At 43.3% G+C, this 19,976-nt stretch overlaps 1 protein-coding gene across 1 annotated transcript in view; it reads right to left on the reverse strand.

Annotated features, from left to right (window-relative positions):
* Positions 1-1,104: 1,104 nt before the first annotated feature.
* The window catches only part of LCT (lactase), a 29,745-nt gene continuing 10,873 nt past the window's right edge, over positions 1,105-19,976 (reverse strand). Inside the window, exons 8-17 of the mRNA XM_074966801.1 lie at positions 15,215-16,777; positions 14,027-14,295; positions 13,538-13,828; positions 11,951-12,149; positions 10,805-11,007; positions 10,199-10,308; positions 8,134-8,268; positions 4,466-4,689; positions 2,228-2,464; positions 1,105-1,387 (exon numbers count right to left, since the gene is read on the reverse strand). Coding sequence (XP_074822902.1) covers positions 1,176-1,387; positions 2,228-2,464; positions 4,466-4,689; positions 8,134-8,268; positions 10,199-10,308; positions 10,805-11,007; positions 11,951-12,149; positions 13,538-13,828; positions 14,027-14,295; positions 15,215-16,777 — 3,443 coding nt within the window. The 3' untranslated portion in view covers positions 1,105-1,175. The remainder of the gene's footprint in view (positions 1,388-2,227; positions 2,465-4,465; positions 4,690-8,133; positions 8,269-10,198; positions 10,309-10,804; positions 11,008-11,950; positions 12,150-13,537; positions 13,829-14,026; positions 14,296-15,214; positions 16,778-19,976) is intronic.

Genomic DNA, 19,976 nt, shown 5'->3' on the forward strand with positions numbered 1-19,976 from the left:
AAGTAACTCCAGGATAGTGCTAAGTTGGTTCAAGGGAACAAGCTGTGGGATACTAGATCTGTCTACCACCTACCTGCACACCGTTTTTCCCGAGGTAAAGTGGAACATCTAAGGGACTGTTACATTATTATTGCTTAGTACCATGAAGAGATATCCTTTGCCCAGAGCATTTACAATAGCTCCCATAGAGTAGCTTTCCTTCAAACTCACCAAGAACAAAGGGGAGTTCTTAACAGCTACATGCAAGAGAAGCTTTGTCTACACCTAAGAACTGCTAAAGGTCAGGGTTGCACTGGTTTAATTAAAGGTGTGATAAGTGTCTCCCCAAGTTTCATCAGTTTATCATAATGCCTTTAGTTTAACTAGAGCAACTTCTATGTACAAACTCTTAATATTTAACTTTTGTGCTTAAACAAGTTCATTTGCATTACCTTCTATTTTACTTTGGACAGAGATGAAAACATTGTTGCCCAAGAACTGTTAGTAGCCAGGCTGAAAGATTATTAGACAGCTTAATTTTTCTAATAAAAACAAAGGGACTCCAGCTATAAATGAAAGAATGTTTAACAAGGAGGAAACCAACTTTGAATGAATAGGGTGAGTGACAGAAGCAAACATACAAAACTTGAAGTTTGGTGTGGTAAATGTATGTAAGTATAGCAAACACATTTTTTTAGATCTGTGTAAGTGCTTAATACAACAAGTGATAGGTGCTAGTACAAAAAAACTCAGCAAGGCCTCAATTCATTTTATCTAAAATTAATTTTTTCAATTGTCATTAGAAGTTTTAAAATATTAACCTGACTCCTACTGATATTAATGGGAAAGATAAGCACAGTAAGATGTAAACTACATCAGTCTAATCAACTTTTTGGAAAGCTTTGTTTGAAATTTGAGGACAATTTTGATGCATGCATTCCAATTTTGTAATAATTTGAGCTTGCCAAAGCTTAGCTTTTTTTATGTATACATTTTAAAAATCAAAACTAACCAACTAGCACTTACATTAACTTAATTAAATAGTTATACTATAAGCTAGGGACAACAGGTGAAAGAACCTCTTAACAGTAGCTAACAACTACAGGTGGTATTGTGTGTCCGGCCCTCAAGACTTTAAAGAAGGGAACATCTTACATTGCATGCACACACTTCAAAAGTGTACATTTTACTTAACTCTATCCTGATGGTTTACTCACTCTTTTAGATAACTTGCCATATTTGTATGAAAAAAGAGCAAGTCCTAACACACCAATCAGAGCAAAAGCAAATAGCACATACAGTCCTATTTCTGCATTCAGTGAAGTTAAACCTAATCCCAGAAATTGTACTTTCCCACTGGAGGCATTGTGCACAGACCCCATTGTGCTGGCAGTCGGTGTAGTAGTACCTGGGAAGACAAGAATTGAATGGCATCAACACCTCTTACGAACTACGTCATGTACACAGCTATTTGATTTCTCCTCACTTGTTTGGGGTTCTTTGGGGGCAGCTAATCAATATACTGTCTTACAACAGGTGGGGGAAGATAGGTTAGTAATTGGTCATTTTAATTTGGACATTTAAGACCATTCAAAAGGAGATCTACCACTCACAAAAAAAAAAGTAATATTAATCTGGCACCAATCCTTAGATTATACAGCCTTTGTTTACCTAACTCAGAAACCACTTCTGAATATTTTTTCTGGTATTTTCAAAAGTTATTTTGTTACAGTCTCACCTTCATTTTCCGCCATGCTTAGGTAGAGATCATTTTCTATGGGATAGGAAAGTGTTTCATTTAAAGAGTCACATTCTCCAAAGAGTGCTAGATCCCTATGTTTTGAACAGCTTCACGTATGCCAAGGGTGTCGTACAAGTATTACATACTGTATAAATTAGCTCAGCTGGTTCTAGGTGTTTTGGACCTAACTCCTCTGTGGACTGAAATTCCTAGTTTTGACAATATTCTCAATCTGCAGCAAAAAAGTGTGTTTCTCCATTCATAAAAATGTAAAGTAATATTTGAAGGTATATACAGCAGCCCCGTGTAGTTCAACATAATCAGTTCCCAGCGTATTCACCAATAATAGCTCAGTTAGCAACTACTGTAACTGAATCCCAAATATGGATTATGCTGGGGCTGTAGGGAATTCTACAAAGTAACTTACTTCATTGTATAAATGTAGAAATCATTAGGATGCTCTTAGCCATTAATATTAATCCCTCTGTTCTCTTTCTAGTTAGTTACCTTCAGGCTGTGGCTGGAGACACAAATGTGGTCCATTTGCTGGGTCTGGGAAGCCATTACATTGTATGATTGATGAATAATATTTTGAAGATTCTCTGGGAATCCTGGGCAGATTGGGATCGGTAAAGTTGATGTAATGCAAACCAAATTTTTCAGCAAAGCCTGTTGCCCATTCTAAGTTGTCCATCAGAGACCATGCAGTGTAGCCTCGGAGATCAACACCATCAAGTAGAACAGCTGTTGAGATGCACCAAATGTGAAAGCATGATCATGTAGGTATTTAACTTATTTTAGGGCTTTTTATCCAATATGTTTATCTTGGCATCTGTCAATATAGAAGGCAATTCAGTATGCTACCAAAGTGACATGCATAGCACAGTTGCCAACTTTCACATGGTAAATAAGTACCCTGACTTTCACAATAAGACAAAAATCAAGCTAATCCCATTTCAAAACAAGGCCAAAATAAGCCAATCCCTAAGAACCCCAACACTCTGTGACTAGATCCCCCCCCGTGTGCCATCTGGGACTGTGGTGGGCCCGCTGTGCACCCCTGACACTCTCCCCATTTTGCCCCGGCTTGCTGGGAGCCAATTTAAAAAAAAAAAAAAGCTACAAGCCCAATTTCTATGTTTTTTTTTCTCCCACGGGTTTTATCACCATGTCTAGTCATAGTACTGGAGGAATTAGTTACCTTATATCCCCAGATTTCATACCTCATCCCATCCTTAATTTTAGTTCAGAACTAGCAGTTAAAGGGAAATCCTTATTTCATTCACTTTATCTTTGATGTGTAATTTACGGATTGAACCAGTACTCTTTGATGGCTGGTATCTTGTGCTCCAGAATCTAAGCTGTCATTTAAAAAAAAGTGAAGCTCTTTCAGACTGTGAAGAAAGCCTTCACATTGTAAACAGTGTATAAACCGCTGCTGTGACCTCCCCCAATAAAGAGGGGATATGATCGTATTTTGAACAGCTGCATGATCTTCCATCAGAACTCTCATCTGGGCATGTCAAATAGTGCCAGCTCTCTCACTATTTTCACAAGTGATGAGCTCTTGCCCCCCTTGCACAATTAACCCTGGTGGAAGCCAGCAGAGTTCCTCCCCCCCTGCTCGCTGTTCTCACAGGAAGGGAAGAGGGAACAAAGAGCCTAGCATGGTTTTGCTCCCTCCTGTGAGCAATTGGACAGGATAGTGCCTCTATCCCTCTCCCTCCTTCCTGCTACAACTTCCCAATCCTGAGAGAAGGGAATGAAGAACCCCCGAAAGAAGAAAACTGGGGACAGAATTAATTGCTGGGCAGGGGACAGGCAGATGTTGGGGTGAGAAATTCTGAAGCAGGGGCCAAAATCATCTTGCCCAATAGATTTAGTTATCAAACACATACCGGGGAGGGGCAGGGGGAGTTTAACAAATCAAAACATGAAAAAACACAATATGGTCTTTTAAAATCTCAGGATTTATGATCTCTTGAGGTTAGCAATGCTGCAGTGGGTACAGCTTGGAAGAATACCACTCCACCACCACCACCACCATTCCAGTTGCCCATGGCTATAATTAACATTAAACAACAGCAGGTAGTACTGACTATAGGCTAGTATGTGTTTACACAGATGAGGTATTAAATAGCAACATGACAACTGATCTTAACTCTCTTCAAACCATCCTTTGGGCAGACAATTAAACCACAAGCTACTGTGAACAAGAGTTCTGAATGGCAAAGCAAACTGGCACAATAGATGGGAGTCTGAACAAGGGCCTAGCTCACTGAGGACCACTGGAGGCTAAGTACACTGCAGTAGTAATGCACATACATGGTGTAGTTGGTGGTGCCAGTCTTATACACAGCAATGCTTAGTGCTCCATCAGGGAAACCTGAAGAAAAGAGAAACTGTCTCTCCGCAGTTGTGATTAGTTACATCATATGCAAACAAAGTATGATGCAATATATAGGGGCAAAGAACAAAAGTCCAGAATTAGGTAGCAAGTGTTTGGTCTTAATTCTGTATTGAGTCAATTGCTTGTGGAGGGTTAGAGCCCCTAGTATTTGGCCTCTGCCAACAATGGGCACAGGAGATTGGGACTGCTGAGAGACAAGACCCAAGAACCTTGATGATGCCAATGTTGCTTGAACTAAGAACGAGCACTACGTTATAAGTTTCCTGTTAAAATGTGAAAGCATAGTTCTGATCAGAAGTACTGCTCTCATCGGATTGGGGTGAAGGAACCTGTACCTTTTAACGCTTCATTAATGTAGCTCTTGTAGTAGTGTATTCGCCAAGTGTCATTGAGGCCTAGGTCTCCACGTTCAGAAATCCCGTTCTCAGTAACGTAAATTGGAGGGTTATCATACTCTTCCTTTATCCACCTCAGGATCTTTCTGAAGCCAAAGGGGGTCACCTTTAACCAGAAGGAACCAGAGCCCAGCCAGCTCCGGTCCGTTACTGAAGCTACCCCTCTGTGGATGAGAATCAGAATGTAACAATAATAAAACACCTTATTCTGCCAACACCAACAGCTTAGGCCAAGGATCAAATTGTGCATTATTATTTATTTGTATTACAGCAGAACCTAAAGGTTCCAGTCAGGGCTTTGTGCTAGGCCCTGTACAGGCCCTGAAGAGCTTACTGTCTCAGATTCAACAGTATATGCTCTATAGAAGTGCTTGGGATGAGCACTTTATGAACAAGAAATATTAACAATCACATGAATGGCTGTCAGACAAATTCTATCCTTCAACTTCTGGGTCTTCGGGACTGAAATAACAGAAGCAGCAATAGGACTGAAGCTGGCAGTCATGATGAAGACCTGTCCCCGGGAGAGGAGAATGTTCAGGGAAGCCGGGAAGTCAGGCAGCACAATAAGAGACCTAGGTAGCATTGGCAAGACAGCAGAAATGACGGGAAGCAGGGAACTGGGTAGCATTTGAAGGTTGAGAGAACCACCAGGTGGAAGGGAAGGAAAGGAGCCTGAGGGGAGAGAGGAACAGAGCAATTGATTTTTATTTTAATTTGGGGGGTGGGGGGGCACGACCCATGATATGGGGGGTGAAATAAAAACCTAAAAGAGAATTGGTTTGCAAAAGGTGGGACAAAGAACAAATTAAAGACAGTAACACAATAACTTTCCTCTAGCATTACTTTTCCCCAGGTAAGCAGTTGCTGGGGTGGCCTTGAGAATGAAGTGTGATCTGATTGGGAGTGGGGAGGTGAACCTCACTAGTCTATTAAGATGTGGTCCACCTTGAAAGAGACTGAGAGCCACTGGCTTAAGCTATGTCAAATGCTAACCCTAAAATAATCCAATCTAGTTTTAGTGTTCTCTTGGAGGTTCTAACACGTATAGCTAAATACTTTAGAACCTCCAAGAGAGCGTGCGTTCAATCCTGCATTCCTTGTACGTCAATGGCAATTTTGGGGACATAAACAATGCAGGACTGAATCCATAGTGTATATAGGTTTTGGTTAAAATTACAGAAGCGTTCAAGCTTCAAAGATATGGGCAGGCTTCAGAGAGCTACTGAGTTCAGGGGAGTTTCTATGTACAACCGATTAAAACTCATAAAAGCAAAAAATAGACAAAATACAGAGAGTACCAAATTTGACAGGGTTTTTCTGCAGTCTTTTAAATCATTGGTGGAGGATGCTTGTGAGCTCTAAAGATCCCTCCCATCGATGTGCTCCCATCGTCATGCTTGCTTGTTGAGAGCTCTTTCCAAGTCCAGTTTGATGTAGTTTAAGGCAGTGGTTAACTTTTCACAGATAGCAGGAGTGATACTGGTAATTTATTTTCCTCTCCATATATGTAGATAATTCCCCTAACTCTAATGGGAATTGGGGTGACCAGACATTCTGATAAAAATCAGGACTGTCCCGATATTTAGCTGTTTGTCCCACATCCCTACAGGTGTCCAGATATTTGGCACGGGGTTGGACTGGTCACCTAGTGGGAAGGCTCCCTTCCTGGCTCCGTGCAGTTCCCAGGAAGTGGCTGGCAGGACCCTGCAGCCCCTAGGTGGAGGGGTGGCCAGGGAAGTCTCTGTGTGCTGCGCCCACCATGAGCGCCGGCTTCGCAGCTCTCATTGGCCAGGAACCGCGGCCAATGGGAGCTGCGGGGGCAGGGCCTGCAGGCACGAGCAGTGCATAGAGCCCCCTGGTCGCCCCTGCCCCTCGGAGCCAGAGGGACCTGTCGACCGCTTCCCAGAAGCCGCACCAGGTAAGCACCACCCGGACCCCACCCCTGCATCTCCTCCCCCTGCCCCAGCCCTCTAGAGGTGGGCAAGGGGAGGTCCAGCCAGGGGCAATGGGGCATGCATGGCATGGCATGGCCAGATGCACATTGGTCTGCCTGGCCCTGTGCTGCCAGTGTGCCCCACAACTGCCAACCACCCCACACACCCTAGTTCTCCAACACACACACAGATTTCCCCCTCCCCAGTGTCCTTCTCCACAGCCCCCCCACCACAACTACACAGTGCCCCACACTGCCCAGCGCCCTGACACACAGAGATCTCCCCCACTACCCAGGACTCCAAAACACACAAACCGCCCCCAGTGCCCTCTGCCCCCTCACAGCCCAGCACCCCCCCTCAGACCTCCCTGACACTCACTCGCCTATGCCCTGTCCCATCCCATGGCTGCACTCACCAGCCCTGCTGGGAGGTGAGGTGACTGTCAGTTGGGCTGATCTAGCAGCACGGCCGGGGTTGGAACTGGGATCATGCGCCTCTGCCCTGTGGCTTCAGCTGGGGTCTGGAGCCGGGGCCATGAGCCCCTGCCCCATGGCTTGTTTTGAGGGCTGCAGCAGGGGCCATACACCCCCCTTGCAGCTTCCTAGGCCTGTATGCCTCCCTCCCCCATGGCTCCGGTCAGGGCTGTGCACCTGTGGCTGCCCCACCCCACCCATGTGTGCTGATATTTTACTCTTGCGTCACCCTAGGTGTAAAACCTCCTTGATCAGAGAATGTGGTCCTCTGATCTCAGTTTCCCTCTGTCATCAAGGGGGGTTTATACCCAACTCTCTGGGAATTATTTCCAAAACTCTCTCCATACATTGATAACAAAGCAGCTATTTATGTGGGACTATACGTGGAGAGGAAAATTATCAGTACTTCCCCCTCCTATACAGCAAAAAAGTTGTTAAAAGCAGCCCGTATTTGCTAATCTATTAAATATAAAACTAGGCCAGGTGGTTATTTTAATATTAAAAGAAGAAGCTTTATATATGTTTAGTATTTAAGTTGTTTCACCCTTAAAGCATCATACTGTAGTTGGTACACGAATTCCATTATGACAAACACACATTTAAAAGGTTTCAGAGCAACAGCCGTGTTAGTCTGTATTCGCAAAAAGAAAAGGAGTACTTGTGGCACCTTAGAGACTAACCAATTTATTTGAGCATAAGCTTTCGTGAGCTACAGCTAAGTGAGCTGTAGCTCACGAAAGCTCATGCTCAAATAAATTGGTTAGTCTCTAAGGTGCCACAAGTACTCCTTTTCTTTTTACACATTTAAAAGACATCTAGAAACCAGTATAGTCTGCCATCTCAAAAGCCAGAGTCTATGAAGATACCATTTTCAAGATGGTCAGAAGTTGATATAAAAATGTGAGTAGACTAACACATTTTCCTTTATTAGTGGTTCTGTTCTTAACTGTGTTTGCTAAAAATTCAGTGTCATAAGCTTGTGACGATGGAGCAAGGGCAGCAAGTATCACATTTATTCCCTGAATTTTGGGCAGTACCCAAACTTCTGAGCCAGTGAATATTTTACTAGCCCAAGTCCTGGGGGTCTAAAAGTCCAAAAGCTTGTCAAGTTAATTTTTAATGTTTAACATTGATCATATTGGTACAGGCTCCAGAAGTGTGTGTGTTATTTGACTATAACTTTATGCTTATGTCTTACCTATCAGCATCATAGGATGCGATGGTAGAAGTATAGTTTAAGTTGTATGCCAATATTGTGGTATAATGATTGAAACCAAAGAAATCAAATGTGCCTTTAATTCTCTGCTTTTCACTTTCGGTAAATTCTGGGAGTCTGCATTAAAAGGGAAAAACAAGGAAGATTAAAATTCAACTTAAAAGCCTCTGATGTAAGCATCATAATACCAATTTTATTGACTGGAATACTGAGAGACTTGCCCAAAGTGAGACAGTGGCAGAAATGGAACTTGAACACAAGAATCTGCTCCAACCACTAGGCCACACTCCTTCCCGAGCTGGGAACAGAACTCAAGCATTAACGCACTACAGACACCAAATCACACCTTTTCCAGAGCATGCTAAGCAATTCTTCAAGACCAGATTTTATCAGCAAACATTCCTTTACCTTTTCAGAGGTAAATGATCAGAAATACTGCACAGCTCAAGTGCAACCTCTGCCAGTTTCGCTATACCATGCTGTGAAAGTGAAGAGATTCACATGTTGGCCAGGGTGTAGCCAGACTCTGGAAAAGGGAAGGTGATCTGCAGCACAGAAGTTTGATGTTCCTCCCAACATCTCAGGATAAAGCTGTGATAGCACAATGGAATCATGGACCATCTGGCCAGACTGGTGCCTTTGAACTAAGTTTCTTGAGTCACCAGGCTTCAATTTTTCACAGCTGATCAATATAACATATCATTTTTAAGAGCAGTTGAAAGCAACACTCAATGCATCTGAATAGGAGCATTACGTCTTCCCCTGCAGGGCATCATATGTACAATTTTGAGCTGCCTGTTTGTGTCGTTACCCCAAAGAAGCTCTTGAAGAAAGTGATTTTCCAGAAGTTTGTTTTATTTGCAAATGAGATGTGCGGAAATAGTTTTAACATTAAAGCCAAAAGCAAAAGAGAACTTTCTAGGGGAATACAGCAACTCCTATAGATGTATTTAATTAAGATAATAAATTAGTTTATCCCATATCTTCTCCATTCGCTCATTTACAGAATTAACAGATTGCATTTACATAGGCCAGAAATCAAGTAGGTAAAATACTCAACACAAAACAGGTCAGACTTAATCCTGTGTACAGATGGTGAGCACTTTTTTATACAAGTTTATTTGGTGTTCCTGAATAATGGATTGAGCTACACCAATGAATTGGTGCAAGTGGGAAGGGATTGACCCTGACAAAGCTATCCTTCTTAAAGGAGACAAGATGGGTACATTAATATCTTTTGGTGAGAGGCATAAGCTTTCAAGCCACAAAGAGCTCTTCTTCGGGTCTGGGAAAGGTATTTGGAGCACCGCAGCTAAATGCACGGTAGAGCAGATTGTTTAGCGTAAGTAGCTAGCACATATTCTAAGGGACCATTCCAGACGGAGTGGCCAGTTAACACCACTGTAGTCATATGACAAAGAGAGAGGTTACAGAGTGTTAGGGGCATTCTTCACATCTTGGACAGCAAACAAATGAAAATGTTATTGCTAGAGTTCAGGTTTTAAACCACTGCTAGGTAACAGCTAGACTGTATAGTAGAGAAGATGTGAGTCACTACAGATTAGAAGGCACTGCTGGGATCCCACCACTGTAGACCTAAGCAGGCTACCGAATGTTCCTTATCTTAGCCAGGTTTATTTTAAAGGGAAAATGGTTCATACGATTTATCATCATAACCCTAAATCCCAATTCTTTATCCTCCCCATCCTTTCATAATAAATATGACACTCTGAAGGTAGTTTGCCTACTGAGTTTTACTGGCACTGCACCTGCCTTAGATATTGTTTGTCACTTGGAAGTTTTTAGGTGGAGGCACCAGTCACTAGTTTAGAATCGAACTCAAGGATCAGTTACAGTGAAGCCACTGTTTTAACCACTGTAACATAATACCTCAGGAGTAAGAGTCACTGCAAATTTACTGTAACTACTTCACCCAGCTTTAAAATAATCATGAATATTTACCAGCCCACACATCCTTACCAGGACAGTGGAATTTTGCAAGGTGGAAGTTAACAAGACATGAGTAAATACATTACCAGGCGCTTACCGTGATTCGCTCAGGCCTTGGGCCAGGCTGCGCTCCCGTATTCTCGTTTTCATCACTTCATTGTAATCACCGTTTTTGAAAATGGGATGAGCAAACCAACCACCATAAAACTAAGCCAAGTAAATAAGAAAGAGGATGGGCGAGGGTTAAATAACGCATCGCCAACTGAATGCCATGCAAGAATGCCATGAACTAATATTCTATTAGCCAATGGCAAAATTTGTGCCATACCATTTACCGGCAACTTAAAATGAATGAGCAAACAGAGACGCAGGGAAGTGCCTCACAAGGCTGTGGTGCTGTATTTCTATTTTGGCTCTTCTCTGCTGCTTACTGTATAACTGCTCTGCTACAGGGTTATCAAGGAGAGGATGGGTGTCCCTGGGAGACAAAAAAATCTTAAGGAGGTTCTACACAATTAAAACTATTGGTACATGAAAAAGATATTGAGAGCCTCAGTGTTAGGCTTGGTTCACTGCAACAATCTGCTAGAAAATGGTAAGGCAGTGATCCAGGTCAAGGCATCTCTGTATCATAGTAACTATGGGATTAGGAATATGGGAGTGAGAAAGAGTAAAGGGTGTATTGGTGAGATCTCCTGTGTACCTGCACATATCGCCTCGCAGCGTCAATATCTTCCTGCTTGTCAGGGTTTCTTGGCTCAGCCCAGTCAGAGTTAATGGTAATGGAGATTAATCCTCCTTGTTTAGGACGGTAGGTTTCATTGTACAGATGCCAGACTTCAGCATGCGCCTTTATTAAGTTATGCCCAACTATGTAAGGAGCTTTACCTGGTCTAGAAAAGATTCCTGAAGAGAGAGCAATTCATGAGGTAAGACAGGGCTGCTCCCACAACCAAGCCTTCATTTCCAGCAGAGTAACACATAAAGAACAACTAGAACTGCCAGTAAAAGAAGAAACGCCATCTCATCCGGCACCGCAGGGGCCAAACTGCAGGGCAGAGGGGTCCAGAACAACACACACAGAGAATCTCTTTCCACAGGATTGAGGGAAACTCTTCCCTTCCTGGAGATCCATGATGTGGGGAAGCTGCAGGTCTCACTCTCCCACGAGGGGATGATTTCAAGGATGTGATGCATATGCACTGCAGAGGTTCCATACCTCACATGCAGGTGTCTCCACAGGAGGTACTGTATGGTCCTGTCTCTCTGGATAATTATATGGGCACTCAGTACTCTAGTATTAGGGTGACCAGATGTCCCAATTTTATAGGGACAGTCCTGATATTCAAGGCTGTGTCTTATATAGGCACCTGTTACCTCCCACCTCCATCTCAATTTTTCACACTTGCTATCTGATCACCCTATCTAGTACTCAGCACCTCACAAGAACAGATTTTATCCTTGCAATGCCCCTATTAAGCAAAACTTTACAAACCCCAATTTTATAAAACCTGTGTGTTTTCTGCATACACATGTGATTGTCCACTCGTAATTCACATGGTCATTTCCCAACCTGACACGTTGCAGAAGCAATATTTCATGAAAAGTTCTTTGGAAACTCCCAATATAAACTACCTCAATTTTACAGCTAAGGAACTGAAGCAGAGACACATAAAACTGACTTGCCCAAGGTCACAAAGAAATTCTGTGGCAGACCCAGGAATTGAACTCAGATCTTTTGAGTCCCAATCCAGTGCCTTAACCATAAGATCATCCTTTGTCTCCTGAATAACCATGAACTTCCTTCTCACTCACACCGGAGAACACAGCTTAAAGACAGTAGCCATACCTGGAGCAGATGTGCCATAGCCATAGCCAAGATTTGCGATTATATAGGGTTCATTGAGGGTTAACCAAAATTTCACTTTATCTCCCAGCCTCTGGAAAAGTAACTCAGCATATTCTTTAAATCTCTGAACTATGGTTTCATTCTCCCACCCGCCAACATTCTGCAGGGCCTGTGGGAGGTCCCAGTGGTAAATAGTTACCTATGTAGAGAGAGAGTTACAAACATCACTAGCTAATTTCTGAGATAATCACTGATTCACTCTCATTCATGAAGAAATGGACAAAGGACATGCCTTTACTTACAAAAGCCTGCATTTATCATCACATGACTATCGCTGACTGACAGGCAGTTACATTAATTGATTTGTATCATAAAGGGAGACTCCCAAAGCCTGTATTGTGCGCAGCTCACCACAGTGGTCACTAATACAACAAATACTACTACTCATTTCTTCTACAGTCTTTTCAGACACTGGGAAACATCCAGCCATGGAGCTGCACTTATTTGTGCCAGATTTGGATTTGATCCCTAATGTAATTAATAGTCACAATTGCCCAGTGATGGACCCAAGTGGATGACTACACCAGTTTTGGAATTGTTGTCAAAACAAGCTAAGATTAGAATCTGGTACCTCCCTCCCCGCACCCACCCAATACAAGACAGTGAATTGATAGCCCTATAAAATTTAGGGATTTAAAAAAAGACATCCAAGATTCCCTGAGCATCAAGCATCTCTTCTCAGCCCCACTTTTCACACCACAAGGACTGCAGCTGGAAAAACCACAATATATGGTTTCTCTTTACCCTTTTAAAGAAAATTCCTGTTTTTTGCTAGGCTGAGACATTCACGTGCTTAACGTTTGAAGGGGAAAATAAACTTTGATTCTGTTATTTAGAAAGATGGGGCCAATCCTGCAAGACTTCTGAACAACCTCAACTCCCCCTGAAGTCCATAAAAATTGAGAGAGTTCAGCAACTCTTAGGACTGGGACTCAGGGACGATTGCTCATGGCAATTTGAGAGAATGAAAAATTTTATTTTTGGTATCAAACTGTTATTAACAGCTTTTTTGGGATTCACAGTCCAAGCATCATTATTTGCTGCAGTGAAGACTGAAGTTAGGTATTAGGTACAATTTTCTAACTAAAAGGGTAATTAAGAACTGGAATAGGTAACCTAGGGAATCTCCCACACTCCAGGTTTTTAAGAAAAGGTGAGACAAACAGCTGTCATGGTGGCCTAAGTACTTAATCCTGCCTCAGTGTGGGGGGCTGGACAAAATGACCTCTTGAGGTGACTTCAGCTAATAGAATCATAAAAATGTAGGGCTGGAAAGTCTGTACCGTCATACAGGTGTAAAGTCATATGCATAAAAAAGCCCAATATGGCTGAAAAACTGAAAAATTGGATGGTAACAGACTGCAAATACCAATGATGACTGAACCTGGTAATATCCTAAAAAAAAAAAAGACCTCTCAACCATGCTCATAGCTGTGTCCATTGCTTCACACTGACAACAGACATTCTAGGCTTCAGAAGGACACACACAGTGACAATCCTGAAATCTTATTATATATAGATGTTTACCTGAGGTTTAATATTAGATGCAAGGAGAGCATTAATAAGCCTCTCATAGTAGTTTAATCCAGCTTCGTTAACATGCTTTGTAGTTCCATCTGGGAGAACACGGGGCCAGGAGATTGAAAAGCGATAGTGAGACACTTGGAGAGCTTTCAGACAAGCCAAGTCCTTCTCGAGTTTGTGGTAGCTGTCACAAGCTACATCTGCATTTTCATCATTGCTAATCTTCAAGGGAGTATGAGCAAACTGGTCCCAAATGCTAAGTCCTTTCCCATCTGCTCTCCAGGCTCCTTCAATCTATAATTATATAAAAAGTTAAATCCCCACTTTAGGACATACTTATTCTTAAGTGTCTTTGCATTCCCCGCGTCTGATATTAGCTATTATAAGCTCCTCCAATTTTACTATATCCCAATTTTATGAAAGCTTTGAGTGTCCTCTGAAAACAATCAATTGTTCACTGATAATACACAGATGGCATTATGATCTCCTAACCTGATATGCTGCAGTTGCTACGCTCCATGAAAAATTCTTTGGAAATTCCCCATATAAAAATTCATCCTCTTTTGGTAATGGGATCCCGTTGTTACGTATGACTTCAGCATAGTACACAGCAGAGCGTTTGGGGGTCCTGGGCCTGTTTGGATTTTCAAAATCAACCTGGTGCAGTCCAAACCTGACACTGTAACCATGCAACCATTCAAAGTTGTCCATGAGAGACCAAGCAACGTATCCTCGAAGATTAACGCCGTCCAACTTGTAGGCTGAAAAGATTTAAACAAAAAAAACCCCACAACTATTTGAGTGGGCCAGTACCTAGAGGGCAGTATCACATATACAAAGTCAGTACACTACAGCCTGTTTACCAATTGGCATTATCAGAAGATAATGAAGGTTCCAGTCTCTTTTCTGTTTGTTCTAGTTTAGGGATGGGAGGAAAAAAAGACCAAACCCTGAATCTGAGCACCCCTAAACTTTCTCTCAAAGTCCAGAGCTGAGAGTCATGGCGCAGGGTCATCTCTAGTTTAGTTACCTCAGTTAAAATCATCATCAACTCCCCTTTTCCCCATTAAGGCCTGTGCGTAGAAAAATCAAGGCTCCATGCCCCAGATCCGCAAGGCTGCACTAAATGATGCCTCGCTGCAGCAGTTCAGCATTTTTTAGACAATTCCCCTTCTCCTCTGACACACTTACGCCATGGGGTCTGCGGAGGTACAGGCTGGCTCTTTCACACCTGGAGATTCCCCCAAACCATGGGAATCCCCAACATGCTGTTTAAGCCATCTTTGCAGCTGATGGAATGGACAACAGCAGTGAAAGCTTCCTAATTCAGAACCACCATTGGATGGTAATTGCTAGCTATTCGAGCCTGACTCAATATATCCATCCAAGAAGCATCAGCCAGCATGGCATAAGAGAAGGAAAAGAAGGGAAGGTGAGCATAGAGGAGCTAAGAAAGCTCGATTTTTGTTTTGTAAAACTATTTCAAGGGTGACCTCCAATTTAGACTTGGCAAGCTGCACATCTCACTTTAAGCACCTTCAGTTCCTCATGTGTTAGGGAAGACAAGGGATGCTTATCTTTCAAAAGACACTCCTCACTGGGAGAAAAAGCAGACCTGGAACCCATGATGGTGGAAATCTTTCATCATCATGCTAGCACTACTGTAAATAACCCCAATACCTTTCAGAGCTTCATCGATGTAGGTTTTGTAGTAAAATATCCGGTTAGTGTCGTCAGCGTCAGATTTGGTCTGTATTCCCACCCCATTTTCAGTTATATAAATTGGGGGATTGCCGTACTCCTCTTTAATCCAATTTAGCAGCCTCCTGAGACCCCAGGCTACAGCTCTCATTCCTGTAGTTGCTGAGGTAGGCCAGGATGAATCAACCTCCTCCAATCGCTCCTGGTCATCCTCATAAGAGAATGGTTCAAGCCTGGTGGTCTTATGCTTTATAATTTTGGAGGTATAGGTGTTGAAACAGAAGACGTCAGCTGTGCCCCTGATGTATTCTCTCTCCTCTGCTGTGAAAGCTGGCAGACGCGAGGATGGCAAGTTCTGTAGCTCACTCCTGTTCCCTACTGTCCATTTCATGGCCTCTGGGTAGTCCCCATTTTTGAAAATTGGGTGTGCAAACCACCCTAGATTAAACTGCAGATAGCGATCTGCTGCTTCCACATCTCTGGGATCAGCCAGTGTCTTTGGTTCAACCCACTCAGTACTGAGGCTCAAAGAAATAACCCCTTTCTGACTGACTCTGTATTTACGGTCATATGTATGGTAAACCCTGGCATGAGCTTTTAGTAATGTGTGTGTAATCTTATAGGGAGCGTAACCTGGATTATCCTTCACATTTGGTGGAAGCTCTCCTAACCCATATCCAGCCCATGCAATGACGAAGGGTTCGTTAAAGGTCATCCAAAATTTCACTCTGTCTCCAAAAGTCTGGAAACAGAAGTCTGCGAAACTATCAAAAAGTTCAATCAATAAATCGTTCTCCCAGCCACCAATGTCCTGGAGAGCCTGAGGCAGATCCCAGTGGTGCAGAGTGACCAGAGGAGTGATATTTCTTGCAGTCAAACCATTGATAAGTCGGTTGTAATAATCAACCCCATGGCTATTTATGGAATCATTTCTTCCACTAGGAAAAATGCGAGGCCAAGACAGAGAGAATCTATAGCTCTTTACCCTTAAAGCTGTCAGCATGTAAAGATCTGCAGCTAGTTTGTTGTAGCTATCACAAGCTATATCTCCAGTCTCATTATTTTTTATGTTCCCTGGGATGTGGGTGAAGTTATCCCAAATGCTAGGCCCTTTGCCATCCTCATCCCAACCTCCTTCAATCTGGTAGGCAGAGGAGGACACACCCCATGTAAAGTCATCTGGGAAGGTTCCATAGAAGTACATGTCCCTTTCAAACTTAATTTGGGGTGAGAATTTTTCCCAAACAACCTTTGCCTTTGAAGGTACGTCAGATGCTGGTAAACTAAGTAACCTTGGTGGTGGGGGTGAATCACATCTCAGTGACTGAAGAGATCTGTCCATGACTTCTTTGGGGAAACCATTCTTTTCAGTAACACTGGAGAAGAAATATGCGGACTCCTTTGGTGTCCTTTGTCTGTTGCCATCTTCAAAATTCACGTGATGTAGTCCAAATAGTTGACTGTAACCCATTGGGCCTTCAAAGCCATCAATCAGGGATCGGGCGATATATGTCTGAACATCAACTGCATCTAGCCTTACAGCTGTTAAAATAAAAATAAAATAATATAAGAGAAATACGTTAGACTTTGAATATTTTTCTGGACAATGAGCAATATTACACAAAGGAACAAACAAGGATAACAGTGACACACCCAAGGATGCATCATGAGGCTAAAGACCAAAACATCTCATGTATCTGAGACCACCAGTAACCATAACACATTGTAATTAATCTCTGTACTGTGCAGATATATATCAGTGTTGTCATCTATGTCAACATATATTGCACGGAGGACAGAATCTAGGATCTTTTGACTCTAAAAAACCTGGCCCATGTGCCACCTGGCAGTTCAGTTCTATTCTGTTAGTAACAGGACTTCTTTTCTCTATAAACCAACCACTAGCAGGCAGTGATAAATGTATCACTATCCTGTATTTTTATTACACCTAGAGCATGATGATTTTTTCATAAGTTGTTCTTAGAAATTAAAAATATTAAGGTTTAAAAAAATATTTTGTTTTGATTTTTTTTTAATTTGAGATGCACTTGCTCAAAGAAAAGGAACTATGTTAATATTGTGAATATGTTTCCCCTAGGTCTTTTCCTTGTTTATTTAAGGAAAAAAAACTCAAGTCTCCCTGGCTGAGTGTTTCCAGGGCTGTAATCTATAACTTGTTTATCACTGAAAACGATGATTGGTAAGGCAAAATTTGTTGTACTCACAAGAGGTGGGAGGGAGAAAATTCAAATTAGTTTTCTATGTGCATAGATTTAGATAGTTTCAAAACTCAGCTATAAGCTGGCCCAACAACCTAGTCACGGTGAGCTGTGCTACCATGTGGGAAATTTTCAAAGGCACAAGTGGCTCTTTGGTGCCTAACTCCCTTCACAAGTCAATGGGAAAGAAGTCCCTGAGGACTATTTGTTCCTTTCAAACCCTCACTTTTGATTCCTTCTTCTGGCCTCTTGCTTCCTAAGCCAACATGCTTATATTTTGAAGGTCAGGTGTCTAACCATGGCAAGTGTACAGCTCTCTCATGGACCTACTACTATATTTAGACAGAACTGTTATGTAAATTCAATGCTGACTGGACTTTCCTGGAGAAAGAAGTCCTCTAATTAGCCCATAGAACATGTATAGTAGGGGCAGCAGTGCCAGCTTCCTCACCTTGCCCTACCAAGGTGCATCCACCTACAACCAGAAGGGAATCTCTGCTCAGATCAGAGGGTAGTTCACTTGCCTTGTGCATTCAGTCCTCAACCTTTCTATGGAGATTACCAACAGGGACACTAAATACTGTAAATCATGCAGGTGGTTATCATGACACCTACATACTGGTAACTGGACTAACATTTTATGTAGGTCACCATCACAGTTATCAAAGGACAACTTTCAGTCATTATTGTAAACTGGGGATAATGATACTGAGCTGCTTTGTAAAGCACTTTACACACACACGTGCCGCAAGTACTCCTTTTCTATTTCCCTATTGGGCCCTAACACAGATTAGCCCACCATGCCCCTTAAACTCTATGTTTCAAGATTTCTGCCCTGCCCTTCCTAACATATAGTAGGTTTTAAGACCATGCTTCTATGCAGCCTTCTGATAACTAATGGAAGAGTTCACCTTCCTTAGCCATGAGAGTCTGCCCCAGCGACACGGTCATTCATGAGAGGAAAACCTGCCCAATATGGCAGGAAATCCCAAGATTTGTGGAGGAAGTAGCAGCCTGGGCCAGTCTCATCCCTAGACCAAAGAAAATCCTTCTTCAGCTCCCCAGTAGCCAGTGTGGCAGAGAGAAGCAGTACCTCGAATATCCTGGGGTCAATTAAAGAGCCTAATGTCAGCCTACCAAACCCCAGCCGGACACTGGAAAACCCTTCTGTAAATGACAGGTTTCAGAGTAGCAGCCATGTTAGTCTGTATTCGCAAAAAGAAAGGGAGTACTTGTGGCACCTTAGAGACTAGCAGATTTGTTTGAGCGTGGGCTTTCGTGGGCTGCAGCTCACTTCGTCGGATGCATTCAGTGGAAAATACAATCTCCCCACTGTATTTTCCGCTGAATGCATCTGATGAAGTGAGCTGTAGCTCACGAAAGCTTATGCTCAAATAAATTGGTTAGTCTCTAAGGTGCCACAAGTACTCCTTTTCTTTTTGCGAATACAGACTAACACGGCTGCTACTCTGAAACACACACTTCTGTGAGTGATGTTTTCATACTCTAGGCAGGGATATGCCAGTCTTCTGCACTTAGGCCCTGATCCTGCAAGGAGATCCAGTCTGGTGGATTCAGACACTTGCCTGGTACCACATTAACTTCAGTACAGCTTTGTATGGGGACAAGGGTTTTCCCACAGAGCTCAGTGCAGGTTTGGGCCCAAGGTTTTCAACCTTACATAGTATGCACATAGAGAGATAAGGTGGGTGAGGTAATATCTATTATTAGACCAACTTCTGTTGGTGAAAGAAGTTTTTGAGTTTATACAGAGCTCTTCTTCAGGTCTGAGAAACCTATTCAGACATGGTCTATGGGATCAAGTCATATCTAGTGGCTGCAGTTGAAAGAGGATGTAGCTTTAATGGTACCACACAAATGGGAATGTTCACAGGTTGTCACAAGTTAAAGTGAAAACACTGACCCAATTAAAGAACTTTTCACCCAGAGGCAGGCAAACTTTTTGGCCTGAAGGCCACATTAAGTTTCCAAAATTGTATGGAGGGCTGGTTAGGGGAGGCTGGGTCTCCCCAAACAGCCAGGCCCCCGCCTCCTATCTGACCCCTCCACACACTTCTAGTCCCCTGACAGCCCCCCCAGGACTCCTACCCCCTCCACCACCCCCTGCTCCCTGTCCCAACTGCCCCCTGCCATCCCATCCAACCCCATCTCTCCTTCTTGACTGCCCCCCCCGGGGATCCCTGCCCCTAACCACCCCGACCCCATCCACACCCCTGCGCCCTGACCACAACCCCCAACTCCCCTGCCCTCTATCCAACCCCCCCGCTCCCTACCCCCTTACCGCACTGCCTGGAGCGCCGGTGGCTGGCGGCGCTACAGCCATGCCGCCCAGAGCACCGGGTCAGGCCGTGGCTCTGCAACTGCGCTGCCCGGCCGCCCAGAGTGTTGTGTCAGCAGTGCGGCACACTGAGGCTGCGGGAGAGGGACGGGGTAGTGGGGGAGGGGCTGGGGTGAGCCTCCTGGGCCAGAAGCTCAGGGGCCGGGCAGGAGGGTCCCACGGG

The sequence above is a fragment of the Natator depressus genome, chromosome 11 (assembly GCF_965152275.1).
Source record: "Natator depressus isolate rNatDep1 chromosome 11, rNatDep2.hap1, whole genome shotgun sequence".
Taxonomy (NCBI): Eukaryota; Metazoa; Chordata; order Testudines; family Cheloniidae; genus Natator; species Natator depressus.